Source organism: Pteropus alecto, unplaced genomic scaffold (assembly GCF_000325575.1).
Source record: "Pteropus alecto unplaced genomic scaffold, ASM32557v1 scaffold164, whole genome shotgun sequence".
NCBI lineage: Eukaryota > Metazoa > Chordata > Mammalia > Chiroptera > Pteropodidae > Pteropus > Pteropus alecto.
The window spans coordinates 26,563,254-26,577,973 of NW_006439568.1; the positions used below are offsets into that span (position 1 = coordinate 26,563,254).

General features: G+C 38.1%; 1 protein-coding gene across 1 annotated transcript in view; it reads right to left on the reverse strand.

Annotated features, from left to right (window-relative positions):
- The window catches only part of INTS8 (integrator complex subunit 8), a 51,905-nt gene extending 42,586 nt beyond the window's left edge, over positions 1 to 9,319 (reverse strand). Inside the window, exons 1-4 of the mRNA XM_006916678.3 lie at positions 9,031 to 9,319; positions 7,639 to 7,813; positions 2,735 to 2,875; positions 2,353 to 2,424 (exon numbers count right to left, since the gene is read on the reverse strand). Coding sequence (XP_006916740.1) covers positions 2,353 to 2,424; positions 2,735 to 2,875; positions 7,639 to 7,813; positions 9,031 to 9,160 — 518 coding nt within the window. The 5' untranslated portion in view covers positions 9,161 to 9,319. The remainder of the gene's footprint in view (positions 1 to 2,352; positions 2,425 to 2,734; positions 2,876 to 7,638; positions 7,814 to 9,030) is intronic.
- Positions 9,320 to 14,720: the final 5,401 nt, after the last annotated feature.

A 14,720-nucleotide genomic window follows, 5' to 3' on the forward strand; every position in this document is an offset into this window, starting at 1 on the left:
GCCCTCAATTAAAATAAAACTTACTGGCAGCAAAAGCTCATTTATATCAAGTTAGAAATTATGCTCTCTAGTTCTAAATTTGAGTAAACTGCTACCCGGAATTTGAGAATTAGGTTTGAAACTCCAGATATGATCAAACTATTGTAATAACGTTTTTAATAACTTTTTTTAAATTTATTTTTCAGTTGACACACAATATTAGTTTTAAGTATACAACACAGCAGACATTTATATAACTTACAAAGTGACCACTCCAATAAAACTCTGTTGTCCCATAAGCCCCTTAAACTATACTTACATTTTTAGATTGTTGTTGTTCTGACTGGGTGTTTTCTGCTACCTTATCTTCTAAATCGCTTTGATTCACTGCTTCATCTAATCTGTTGATTCCCTCTAGTGCATTATTTCAGTTACTACAATCCTCTTTTCTGACTAGTTCTTCATGTTCTCTATCTCCATTTTTATGGTTCCTATCTTTTTATTGAAGTTCTGAGCTTGTTGAGCATCCTTATAACCAGTGTTTTGACCTCTGCTTCTGGTAGATTGCTTGTCTCCATTCTGTTTAGTTATTTTTCTGGAGCTTTGTTCTGTTCCCATTGGGGACATGTTTGTCATCCCATTTTGGCTGCCTCCCTGTCTTTGTTTCTATCTATTAGAGCTGCTATATCTCCTGGTCTTAGCAGAGTGGCCTTCTGTGGTAGGTGTCTTCTGGGCCCAGGTGCCCTGGGTGTGTGTCCCTTGTGTGGGTTCTGTGTGTCCTCCTGTTGTAGTTGAGCCTCGGTTGCTATTTGCATATATGTGGGAAGGACTGACCCTCAGGCTGACTGTGCAGACTGTGACAACAGTGGAGTTGTTGTGCAGGGGCTGACCCTATGACGCAGGATTTGCTTTAGCAAGGCTCGGGCGCCTGCTGAGTCTGCCTTTTGGGTATGTCATTTGTGGAAGTGGTTGAATGGTGCTCTGGTGTGGTCTGCGGCTGGCAAACGGGTATGTTGTTTCTGGGGCCTCTTGGGAGGGGCTATGGTGCAGGCCAAGTCAGCCACTGCCTGTGCCCTGCCTGGGGCCACTTGTTATGAGCTACAAGTATCTGCAGATGGTTGCCGCTTGTGCTGAGCTTGGAGGAGACTGGGAGAGGCTAAGCTGTGAACTGAGGCTGGCTGCCACTAGTGCCAGGCATGGGGCTGCTTAGCAAGAGGGACGGGGCACACCAAAGTCAGATGCTACTTGTTTGGGGTCTGTGAACCTTTGAAAGTTTGAAACATGAATCGAGACAGGTTGTTTATACAGAAAGCCACCGGAAGCAGCTTGGGTGGGCCCCCAAGTTTGGTGGGGTGGGGTCTCAAGGAATCACCAGCATGGGGCAAACGGTGTTAGCCAGGTTGATGGAGATTCAGACATGGCGCTGACCTGCACATGCAGGCTGGGTGGGCCTCTGCCAGCACTTCTGTATGGGAGAAAGCTGCCCCTTCAGCCCTTGCCCTGAAGCCAATTTAGTTCCTCCCCGTATGTTCCTGTTACCTTTTGAGCTGCTGGAGCTCAGAGCCAGTGTGTCAGTGAGTAAATCATGTGCCAGCCCTCTAAGAGGAATGCCTAGGGCTCTAGCAGCCCTCTGTCTCGCTCAGCCACAATCTCTGCTGGTTTTCAGACAGAAGTTGTGGGCACTTCTCTTCCTGGCACTGAAATCCTGGGCTTCCTGGACTGGGGTCCTGGTGTGGGGCTGGGACTCCTCATTCCTCAGGGGAGACCTCCACAGCTGAGATTGCTTTCATGGTTTTTAACCGCCACACACACGTGTGGGGCCAGCCCATTTCCATCTCCTCCCAGCTGACCAGTCTCAATGTGATTTCTTCTATATGTCCTTAGTTATAGAACTTCTGTTCAGCTATACTTCAGGTAATTCTCAGTAACAGATCCATGTTCTGTAGGTTAGCTATAATTTTGATGTGGTTGTGAGAGCAGGTGAGCACCTTTACCAGAATCTGTAATTTTGTACTCTATACTGTACTCTAAAATATTTACAAATATTAATTTCTCCCCATATAAAACAAATCTATCTTCAGATAAATTAAATGAAAAAAAATCTTAATACTGTGAAGGTCAGCTAATACTATGATGAAAGACACAATTACCAAAGCACTCCCCTTCTTTTTCAGAGCTCTCTTTTCTAGATACCCAGAGTACTACCTGTTTCTCTCACCCTCTAACTCCTCCAAACCACCTTCTTATGCAAGCCTTCTGCCCTCTGCCTTCCAATTTCTGTTCTATTCCTTCTGTACCAAAGGTTATTAGAAACTTGCAAATTTTTCTTCTGATGAAAAAAGGGCCAAGTAAGGGTCATATATGCCAACTTACACACTTAACTGAGGAGGTCCAGGTTTTGCCTGTTTGATAGGGAAACTACTTTGAACAATTGTCCTAACTGCCCTAAAGAAAACACAAGAAAAAGAAAATTTAATACATTAAAAATATCACTCAATTATTTTTTTCAAGATCTGTATTATAAATTAAGTGAAGTTTCAATGAACACATAATAAGAACTCTGTAAATCATCCACATTTTTTTTTAACCAGAATTTTTTTCATCTATGTAGTCACAAGATTCCTCCAGCAAACTTTCCACAATCCTCTGAGAGCACTCTGGAGCATAAGGAGGCCCTTACAAACACACCCCTGAGTGCCATATTGCAATTAAACAGAGGCTAAATAACAAATTTTGGGTTTATGAAAATATTTACCATCTATTGTAGAGAAGTATAGCCATGGCAGTGGTTGGAGGTAAAGTGGCCAGATCCATGTCTATATGCTTTGTCCCAGGAGGAACTTTACTGATGCAAAGAAGTTCATTCAGCAGCATATTCAATACTGGAACAGACAAACTTAAAAGGAAGCATATGGTACATGTCTCTGTGTTAGCTACATAAGAAGCACAAAATACACAATTCAGTATCTTCGATGAAAAATAATTACATTGTTAAAGGACTAAATCTAAAAGGCCATTTTATTAATCTGTCTCAACTTATGAAAATATCAAACTCTGAAAGATTTTTAAACTTTTATTATGAAAACAATTTAAACATATACAAAAGTAGGCAGAATATAATGAACTCCCATGTGTCCATCATCCAGCTTCAATAATTATCAACTGATGGCCAATCTTATTTTACCTCTATTCTTACCCTCTGCCCTTCTTCCCATATTATTGTGAAACACATTTACAATATTAAATTATTTCTTCCCTAAGTACTTCAGAATAGATCTTCCAAAAATTGACTCTTTACATAGTCACAGTATTAACTTCACATCTAAAAAAGTTTCAATTATCATCAAATACGGAATCAGTGTTCAATTATCTAACTGTATAATAAACATACTTTTGTACACAATGCCATCTGCTGACATGCCTCTTGAGTCTGTTAATGGATAGGTTCTCCCTCAGATTAAAGAATAAATTTTTTTAACATTCTAATATTTAATGCTGGAAAATAAATCGTGAAAAAAAGAGTTGAAATACTACTACTGAGATTACAAACCAGTACAACTTTCTTGGAATGCAATCTGGCAATATGCAATATGTGCATTAAAAATGTTTATACCGCCTGACCCAGCAATTTAATAATCAAAACTAAGGAGGTAACTAAAAATTCAGATATAATATAAGGACAGATATTTAAGGCTCTGTGATTTATGAAAGTGAAAAGCTAGAAAACAAAATGACTGTCAATGAAGAAACAGTTAATAAATTACTCATACAATCGAATTATCTCTAAAAAATAAAATGAGAAAATGGTCATGATATTCTGTTTTAACCGGGGGAAAAAATCAAAACAGTATATAAGGTATGATCATAGCATTGTTTAAAAAATAAAGATAGGAAACTGTGGAAACACGGCAGAGTGAGAGACATCCCCAGATCTCTCCCCTTGAAACAACAATAATATGAACATTTAAAACTCAACAAAAACACCCAAACTGCACACCAGCACGTCTGAGCATCGGATCTGTGCATAAGAGCTACCACAGGTCAGAACCCAATGTGTTGGGCGGTCGACTGGGAGAAATAAAGAAGCTGCCTCTCTCAGCCTCCTGAGCTCCCTGTAGGAGGAGGGAGAGGAGAGAAGGAGTGAAGGGTTCCCTTAACAGTCCTGCCTGGGAAAGCTGCAAGCTCCCTGTGGCCAGCCAGCTGTAGGGCCCAGTCATTAGGGCAGAAGGCAAAGAAGCAGGATGGCAGAAAAACAACAGTTGACTTTTACCAGCCATGGCTGCGAAACTGAGGCTAAGCCGCAGCCCCTAACCCCGAATCCAGAGAGTCCCTCTCCCCGTACCCTCCAAGACCAAACACTGCGGAGCCCCAAGGGAATCTGAGCAAACACTGCCAAGACTGAAGCTACCTCTCACAGCCTCTGGAGCTCACTGTGGGAAGGGGAGGAGGGGAGAAGTTGTGGCCAATATTTCTGATACCAAAACCTGATAAAGATAACACAAAAAAAGAAAACTACAGACCAATATTTCTCACGAACACAGATGCAAAAATCCTAAATAAGATACAAGCAAACCGAATACTACAACATATTAAAAAGATTATACACCATCATCAAGTGGGCTCCATCCCAGAAGCACAGGGATGGTTCGACATACAGAAATCGATTAAATAATTAAAAAATAAGAATATGATTATATCAATAGATGCAGAAAAAGCCTTCGACAAGACAGCATCCATTTATGATCAAAACACTTAACAAAATCGGTATAGAAGGCAAGTGCCTGAACATAATGAAGGCCGTATATGACAAACCCTCAGCCAACATTATACTTAATGGTGAAAAACTAAAAACCTTCTCTCTAAGATCAGGAACAAGGCAAGGCTGTCCACTATCGCCACTATTATTCAATATAACATTGGAGGTCCTAGCGAGTGCAATCAGACAAGAGAAAGCTATAAAGGCATCCAAACAGGAAACGAAAAAGTCAAACAGTCAGTATTTGCGGATGACATGATTCTCTATATAGAAAACCCTAAAAACTCCACAAGAATACTACTAGAAACAATAAGCAAACGCAGTGAAGTTTCTGGATACAAAATCAATGTTAAAAAATCCATAGCGTTCCTATGCCCTAATAATGAAGGGTAAGGAAAAGAAGTGGAAAAGATAATTCCTTTTGCAATTGCACCAAAAAGAATAAAATGCTTAGGAATAAATTTAACGAAACATGTGAAAGACCTATATAATGAAAATTATAAGATCTTATTAAAAGAAATTGAAGAAAATACAAAGAAATAGAAAGATATTCCGTGTTCTTGGATTGGAAGAATCAACACAGTTAAAATGACTATGTTACCTAAAGCATTATACAGATTTAATGCAATCCCCATCAAAATCCCATCGGCATTTTTTAAAGAAATAGAACAAAAATATCAGATTTGTATGGAAGCACAAAAGACTCTGATTTGCCAAAGTCATCATGAGAAAAAAGAACGAGGCTTGAGGCATCACTCTGCCCAATTTCAAATTATACTACAAAGCGACAGTAATCAAAACGGAATGATATTGGCAGAAAAACAGATACACGGACCAGTAAAACAGAATTGAGAGTCCAGAAGTAAACCTGTGTTTATATGAGCAAATATTTTTCAACAAAGAAGCCAAAAACATACAGCAGAGAAAGGAAAGCCTCTCTAATAAATGGTGCTGGGAAAACTGGAAAGCTACCTGCAGGAGAATGAAACTAGACTGCCGTCTATTACCACACAAAAATTAACTCAAAATGGATTAATGATCTGAATATAAGACCTGAAACAATAAAATGCGTAAAAGAAAACATAGGAACTAAACTCAAGAGTCTTGGACCTAAAGAGGATTTTATGAATTTGACCTCAAAGCAAGAGAAGTAAAAGCAAAAATAAATGAATGTGAGTACATCAAACTAAAAAGCTTCTGCTCAGCAAAAGAAATAGTCAACAAGGTAAAGAGAGAATCATCCGAATGGGAAAATATATTTGCAAGCAACACCTCCGATAAGGGCCTAATATCCAAAATATACAAAGAACCCATACAACTCAATAACAACAAAAAAACAAATAATCCAATCAAAAAATGTGCAGAGGACTTGAACAGACATTTCTTCCTAAAGGACATTCAAATGGCCAACAAATATTTGAAAAGATGCTCACCATCACTAGCTATTAGGGAAATGCAAATCTAAACCACAATGTTAGAATAGCTATAATCAACAGAACAAGTAATAACAAATGTTGGAGAGGTTGCCGAGAGAAAGGAACCCTCATACACTGCTGGTGGGACTGCAAATTGCCACTATGGAAAACAGTATGGAGGGTCCTCAAAAAACTAAGAATTGATCAACCATATGATCCAGCAATCCCTCTACTGGGTATTTACCCCAAAGACTTGAAAACCCATATCCGAAAAGATATTTGCACACCAATATTCATAGCAGCACTATTCACAGTGGCCAAGACATGGAAGCACCTGAAGTGTCCTACTATAGATGAGTGGCTAAAGAAGCTGTGGCACATATATACAATGGCATATTACTAGGCCATAAGAAGAGATGAAATACTGCCAGTTGCGACAACAGGGACCTCGAGATAATCATGCTAAGCAAAATAAGCCAGACAGAAAAAGTTGAAAATCCCATGCTATCACTTATACGTGGGATATAAACCTAAAAGCAACAAAGGAACAGGACAAACAGAGACTCATGGACATGGACTATATTGTAGACTCATGGACTAGTGGTTACCAGAGGGTAGGGGGTGGGTGAGGAGGGAGGAGGTAGACGGGGTAAAGGTGGTCCAATATAGGGGGAGACGGGGAAGTTGAAGTGGGTGAAGGGGATCAAATACACGGTAGCTTAAGGAACCTGGTCTTTGGGTGGTGAGCACACATTAGAATATACAGATGTCAAATTATAATGTACACTTGAAAATTATATAATTGTATTAACCAATATTACTCCGATAAACTTAATTTAATAATAAAAAATAATAAAGATAAAAACGACAAAAATTACAAAAATTACACAGAAATGTTAAAAATGCTTCTCTCCCCTATTATTTCCTATTGTCTGAATTGTTTCAAATTTTCTATAAGGTATTTCTTTTTAAATTATGAGGGAAAGGGGATGAAAACTTTTTTCTAAGCATAGCTTTGGAAGTATTTATTTGTAAACAAATAAGCACATGTCTTATAATTCTAATAAGACATGTTAATAGTTTAGGAGAAAGTGACTGATTTGTGACCAGTAAAATTAACTGAATTATTCAACAGCAAATCATTCAAAATATTATAGAACATCTATCATTAATTTTTATCCATTTTTTTCAGATATGTAAAAGTAAACTAAAACAGTTAAAACTATTTAAGTGTAGATTTTCTCCAACCACCACACTAAATTATCATCAAATGCCTTATTACTGATATGATCAAGTTTATACTTCAGACAGTGATTTAAATTCATCTAACACTTTCCTATACCTTTTGAAAAATATTTGCATACTTTACCAAGAATATACAGAAAAATAATTTTCATTTTAAGGGTTGATATCATAAAAGCATATATAGAAATAAACCAAAATATCTAAACAGTTCTTCAAAACAAATTTCATTTAAACCTTGTATACCTTTTCTCTAATATGTCCAAGTCCCACTTCAAATGTGCAGCAACTTTAAGAGCAAGTAGCTTTAAAATACGATTTCTCTTATTATCAGGTGGAGGTTGAACTTGGTTTTGTTCATTAACTGAAGGTTTGGAAGCTTGTTCCAAAAACTGAACTATAAGTTGAACTGGTGCAGGATCTAAGATTTAAAAGAAAATAAAATTTTAAGTTTTAACTATGAAGATGAAAAATGATTCACTGTACTTTTTTATGAAAGCAAAGAATTCAAACAGCTGTGTAGTTGTGACTAAGGAATATTATTTATAAGTATACTTGAGGAATAAAGGGGAAGATCAGGAAAGGTGCTAGGGAGGAAGGGATAACCAATTCCCAGAAGAAAGTACTTGACAGGAAAGAACAGAATGGTTAAATTTCCAGGTCAGCAAACAACCAATGTCAATTAGAGGAAAGAGATGCTGTCTTTAGAATTATTGTTTTAACACGTAATTGGTGGAAATTTCACCAATTTACCTGTTTCAGTCAATGCAAAATAGATACTACCTACCTCACACACAGATTATGAAGACTGAATTAAATGAGATAACACATGTGAAGTATTACGCAGTGTCTGGAACCCATAAAGCACTCAATAAATGTTAAAAGCAATGAATTAAAAGAATATAGGTGGTAAAACTACCCAAGTACGCTTAACCTAACACTGTCGTCTCCATCAGTTAACGCCAGTCTATTAGACGGAACAAAACACACCTAGATTCGAACTCCATCAACAAAATTCTAATCAAGGAACTTACCTTTATGCCAGTACCTCTTTCCAGAAATGCCTGGAAAGCCTCCCTCCCTAATAGCACTCCTTGATTGGGATATTAATTAGGATTATATAACCATCTAGCAGTTGTATAGCATTTCCTGTTCTCAAAGATTTTCTCATTTTATTTTACAGCCCAAACTTGAAATATATCATTGAGTCAGTAAAATCCCCTCGTTGAAGAACAAAACAGTTAAATAAAAACCTAAAATATAACTAATTAGCGTCAGGATTAGCTCCGTAACAGCTGATTTCGTCTTCAAATTAATCACAGCGGGGTTCAGTAAAGAGGAGGGTTCAAGCCAGCCTCCCCAACCTGAGCAATGTCACAAGACCACCTCGCAGGTGTTAAAATCCCAAACAGTAAAATGACAAAGGAGTGAGGGCGAAAGGGTCAGTCCTGCGCTTTTCTTTGGCCCCCCTCCCACCCGGACGCTTAATGCGTAGCGAGGGGGTCCGGCCAGAGCTTCGCTCCCGTCAGCGACTCCTGCCTGGACCGCAGCTTCGTCACCAAGAAGGCGCGGGGTCGTTGTGAGCCCGGCGGGCAGCGCCCCTGGCCGGATCCCGCTCCCCTCCGGCGCCGCGCTTACCCGGGCAGGGCTTGCGCAGATGTTTCTCCAACAGCGACTCCTCCAGCAAGAACTCGAACCAGCAGGTCTGCGGCGGGGTGCAGGGCCGGCTAGAGGTGGCCGCCTCCCGGTCCGCCGCCTCCGCGCTCATCTTGCCTCCGCCGCCGCTACCCCCAGGGACGCTTCCTGGCTCCAACCTGACACTCGGACGCGAGCCCCGGGGCTGTGATCCACCGAACCGCCGAGAGCGAAACTGCTCTCGAAGAGTGCCAGAAACCCTCACAATCCAAAATGGCCGCGCCGTCCCGCCGGAGTTGGGACTCTTGGATCCGCCTCCCTGCGCATGCGCCTCCGGCCAATCGTAGCTCGAGTTGGAGAGTAAGAGGGCGTAACCGGCCCCCAGACCACGCCTTCTCCCGGTTACCATGGGAGATGATTCGAGGGAAGCTAGGTCTCGGGTAGCTTGGTCTCGGGTAGCTTTCACGTTTTCCTGGGAATTTCTCAGTCAGCGAAGGAAACAGCCTCATCTAGGGTTGCAATGAGTCTCAACGTCTTCGTAAAACCCAGAGAACAGGTTAGGGAAGGGTAAGAATGAATGGTTTTCCACAAGTTCCAGAAACAGATCAGAAGAAGCCTGTACAGTAGGGCCCCAGAGAGTCCAGAAGAGAGAAGATAAGGAGTGGGGTTAATTCCGTTGAGCTTATACTTCGTGGTGAGGATTTGGAAGTTTATTCTAAAAGCAATAGGAAGCCATTGGAATATTTTAAGAAAGGCATGCCATGATCAGTTTGATCTTTTAAACAGATAACTCTGGCTCCTGTATAAAGAATGGATTGGCGCACGTTAAGAGTGGAGGTGGGGTTAAGGGTAATTTTTCCTTTCGTGTTCTTATTTTTCTTGTTTAATAGGAAATATCTAAATGTGTTTAGATATTAATGGTAAAGATACAGTAGAGAGGGAAAAATCGAAGACAAGAGTGTGAAGAGATAATCTATGAAGGCAGGATACTTGAGAGATGCATTGATGCAGGGCACGCTGTTGATGAAAAGGACATACGAAGAACGGATGGAAGAAGGCATCTGGACTCAGGAGGGTTTTTAGCTTTGGTGGTGGGTAGCTGAGGGTTCCCTTCAGATGGCTTCTATTTCCTCTGACATAAATCTTTTTCTAGGGACTCACAGCCCTCTTCCTGCATGTCCTTGGCCTTGACATTTTGCCTATGCTCATGTATCTGCTCCCCTTCTGAAGAAGAGTGTCTTCACCTCATCTCTGCAAGTTCCCTCCACTGAAAGAGAGAGGAAGGGAATAGAAGGAAAGGAAAGGAAGAAGAAGGAAACAGGAAAGGAAGAAAGGAATGTGTGAAGGTCTTCCTCCACAAATCTTCGGATAGAGGTTTAATCACAAAGTGAGAGCTAAAACAAGAGCAATCCAAAATATGCTCAAATAAAATAGTTAGGAGAGCTTCCAAATAATAATCACTTTTATTAGCTACTAATATAATATTATGACAAGGTGGTTCTTAAATACTGGAATTTTTAAAACTCTGATAAGAAGAAACCATAAAGTCAATTAAAAATATCATAGTACATAAAATTCATAGCCATTCACTGTGTTCTGTATAAATAAACATGTTCAAAAGACTATAATAATCCAGTTTGTCATTAAAGTTTAAGAAGTCAATACAGATCAAATTTACATTTGACACAAATATTTGTTACACATAAAAAATATGAGATTTTTACACTAAGGAAGAATTCATGATTCCACTATCATCTAACACAATAACATTATACAATTTTAATAAGCCCCCAGGTGTTTTATTTAGTCTTAAGGATATCCTATCATAAAAGTGCTACAGGTAGTAAAACACCGAAAACAAACAAATCCTATGGGTCTGAACTTCCCTTTACGGAGTAGGTACTTGAATGTCCACAAAGATCTTTAAGTTTAGCAAACTTAGAACCTCACTCTTTGAGGCAGTCAGTTAAGCCCTCATCAACTTTAAAGAAACCTAAGGAACTCAAGATTTCAGCCAGGGGCCCTTGTCCCTCTGAGCAGTACAAGTGGAGGGTGTCTATCAGAAGATCCTGCAAATCACCATCTGCTTTGCTCTGATGTGAGACACATATTCTGCGAAGTCTGGAATTTTGTGGCCAAGTTTGTTTTCCCAACTTTGGAGTGTTTGGATCCTGTCAGTAGCACATATTTCTCTCTTAGTGTGTGGCGATCCTGATGTAAGTATTCTCAAAAAGGTGCCCCCAGAATATTAAAAAACAAATCAAAATAAAACAAAACAACGAAAACAAAATAGAGGCTTCTTTAACTTGTGTATGTCATAGGCTTTCTGGAATAACAAAGCCTGGGAAAATATTTCTATTTAAAAGATAAAACTCTAAAGATTCCATCAGGAAAGTGAAAAGCAAATCCACACAGACTGGAAGAAAATATTTTCAAACCTTATATCCGATAAAACAATTGTATCTAGAATATATAAAGAACTTTTAGAACGCAACAATAAAATGACATATAACCAAAATGAAAAATGGATAAAGGATTGGAACAGACAGTTCTTCAAAGTAGACATATAAATGACCAATACTCAAATGAAAAGATACTCAGCATCATCAGTCATTGAAAGAAAGGCAAACCAAAACTGCATGAGATACTGCTTCACATTCACTAAAATGGCTATAATCAAAAAGACAGTAAGAGTTGGTAAGGCTATGAAGAAATCAGAACCTTCATACACGTAAAATGTAAAATGGTGCAGCCACTTTGAACAACAGTTTGGTAATTTCACAAATGTTAAACATAGAATTATCATATGGCTCAGCAATTTCCATTCTGGGTATCTATCCAGAAGAAATGAAAACACATGCATATGCAAGGATTTATATATGAATACTCATAGCAACATTTGCAAAAACCAAAGAGTGGAAATAGCAAGTAATTTTCAACAAAGGAGCCAAGGATATTCAATGGAGAAAGGAAAGTTCTTCAATAAATGGTGTTAGAAAACTGGACAGCCATATGCAAAAGAATGAAACTAGACTACAATCTTACACCATACACAAAAATTAACTCAAAATAGATATAAGACTTGAATGTAAGACCTGAAACAATAAAATACATAGAGGAAAACATAGGCACTAAACATATGGACCTTGGTCTCAGAAGTGTTTTTATAAACTGGACCCAAAGGCAAGGGAAACAAAAGCAAAAATAAATGAATGGGACTACATCAAACTAAAATGCTTCCGTGCAGCTAAAGAAACCTTTAATAAAACAAAGGACAACCAACTGAATGAGAGAAGCTGTTTGCAAATGATACTTCCAATAAGGAGCTAATATACAAAATATATAAAGAACTCATACAACTCAAAAAAAACAAACAAACCCCAAAACCAATCCAATTAAAAAATAGGCAAAGGACTTGAGTAGACACTTTTCCAAGGAAGGCATACAGATGGTCAACGGACATTTGAAAAGATGTTCAACATCACTAGTTATTAGAGAAATGCCAATCAAAACCTATTATTTTTGTTACAACGAAATACCACTTTATTCTTGTTATGATGAATATTATCAAAAAGAAAAGAAGTATGTTGGAGAGGATGTGGAGAAAAAGGAACCCTCATGCACTGTTGGTGGAAATGTAAATTAGTGCAGCCACTGTGGAAAACAGTATAGATGTATCTCAAAAATTAAGGATAAAACTACCCTATGATTCAGCAATACCTCTTCTGGTTATTTACCCTAAAAATATGAAAAAACTTACTCATAAAGATATGTGTACCCCTATGTTCATTGCAGCATTATTCACAATAGCCAAGACATGGAAACAACCTAAGTGTCCAAAGGTGGATGAATGGATAAAAAAGATGTGATATATATTACACATTGTATATACGCACACATGTATATATAATGGAATACTAAGCCATAAAATAAATAAAATATTGCCATTTGCGACAATGTGGATGTATCTTGAGATTATATGCTAAGTGAAATAAATCAGAAGGAAAAGAATAAAAACCATACGATTTCATTTATATGTGGAATAGAAAAGAAAAAGTAACAACTAACAGAACAAACAAGAACAAACTCATAGATACAGACAAAAGAATGGTGATTACCAGAGGGGAATGGTGAATTGAGTAACAGGGGTCGAATATATGATAAGGAAGGAAAATTAGACTTTAGGTGGTGAGATACAATGAAAGACACAGATGTCAAATTAATTTGAAAGAAAGGCAAACCAAAACTGCCTGAGATACTGAAAGAAATTTATTCTTTCACAGTTCTGGAGGCCAGAAATCTGAAATCAAAATTTTATCAGGGCTACAGTCCCCCCAGAGGTTATCTAAGAAAGAATAATTTTTCATCTCTTACAACTTCTGATGGCTTGCCATTCCTTGGCATTCTTTGGCTTATTACACATTACTCCAAATGTCCATTTTCATTTTCACATTGCCTTATGTTTATAAAATACATCCTGTGTATCTCTTATAAGACAACGTCTTGTTAAGTTAGAGCCCTACCCCCACAAAAATCCATGAAGATCTTTTCATTTCAAGATTCTTAACATGTTACATATGCGTAGGCCCTTTTTCCAAATAAGGTAACATCCACAGGTTATAGGAATTAGTATGGGGACTTTTTTTTTTTTGTGGATGCATCTTTTTGAAGCCACGATTCAACCTACTTCATCCATGTAATTTTATTCATCAGCAGAAAGGAATGCAATACGCGCTCAGTAGGAAAGGAATATTCCACATCTATATTATGTATGTACATATATAACTAGGGCTCTTAATATGCCCCAGAGTCATCAATGTTAAAATATCAGCTCTTATTTACTGTGGTGATATATATAAATGAAGTTTTCTCTATTTTGAGTCTAGTACATTCCCTTTGACGTTTTATATATTAAATAAATTTTCACTATCAGTTTAAAAAAAAGGAATGCAGTACTGATACATGCTACAACATGAACAAAAATGTTATGTTCGATGAAAGAAGCCAGAAACAAAGAAGACATATTGATTCTATTTCTATAAAATGTCCAGAAAAAGCAAAAAATAAATAAGTGGTTGCCAGGGACTGGGGAGAAGGGATGATGGCTAAAGGGTATGAGGTTTCTTTTTGGAGTGATTGAAATGTTCTAAAATTAGACTATAGTGATAGTTACACGATTCTGTAAATACCATTGAATTGTATACTTAAACTAGGTGAATTTTATGGAATATAAATTATATCTCAATAGAACTGTTTTTAAAAGTAATACATTCTATTTGCAAAAACCTTTATAATGGACATGATTAATGTACAGAAAAATAATAGCTAATAATACTAGCAAATGCTCATTGTGAACTCATATATGGGCACTGATTAAGTACTTTATATGTTATCTTATTAGTTCAGGCTGCTATAACAAAGCACCATAGACCAGATGACTTAAAAAACAACAGAAATTTATTTCTCACAGTTTTAGAGGCTAAAGCCAGCTTCTCTTGAAACTTCACTTGGCAGAAAGCAAAAAGGGAGCAAATTTTTTTGTGACTCTTATAAGGGCACTACCGCCATTTATGAAGGCTCCACCCTTATGGCCTCATCTAATCCTAAGTAATTCCTAAGGACCCCACCTCCTAATACCATTACATTGGGTGGCAGAGTTTCAAAGTATGAATTTGGAAGGGACATAAATATTT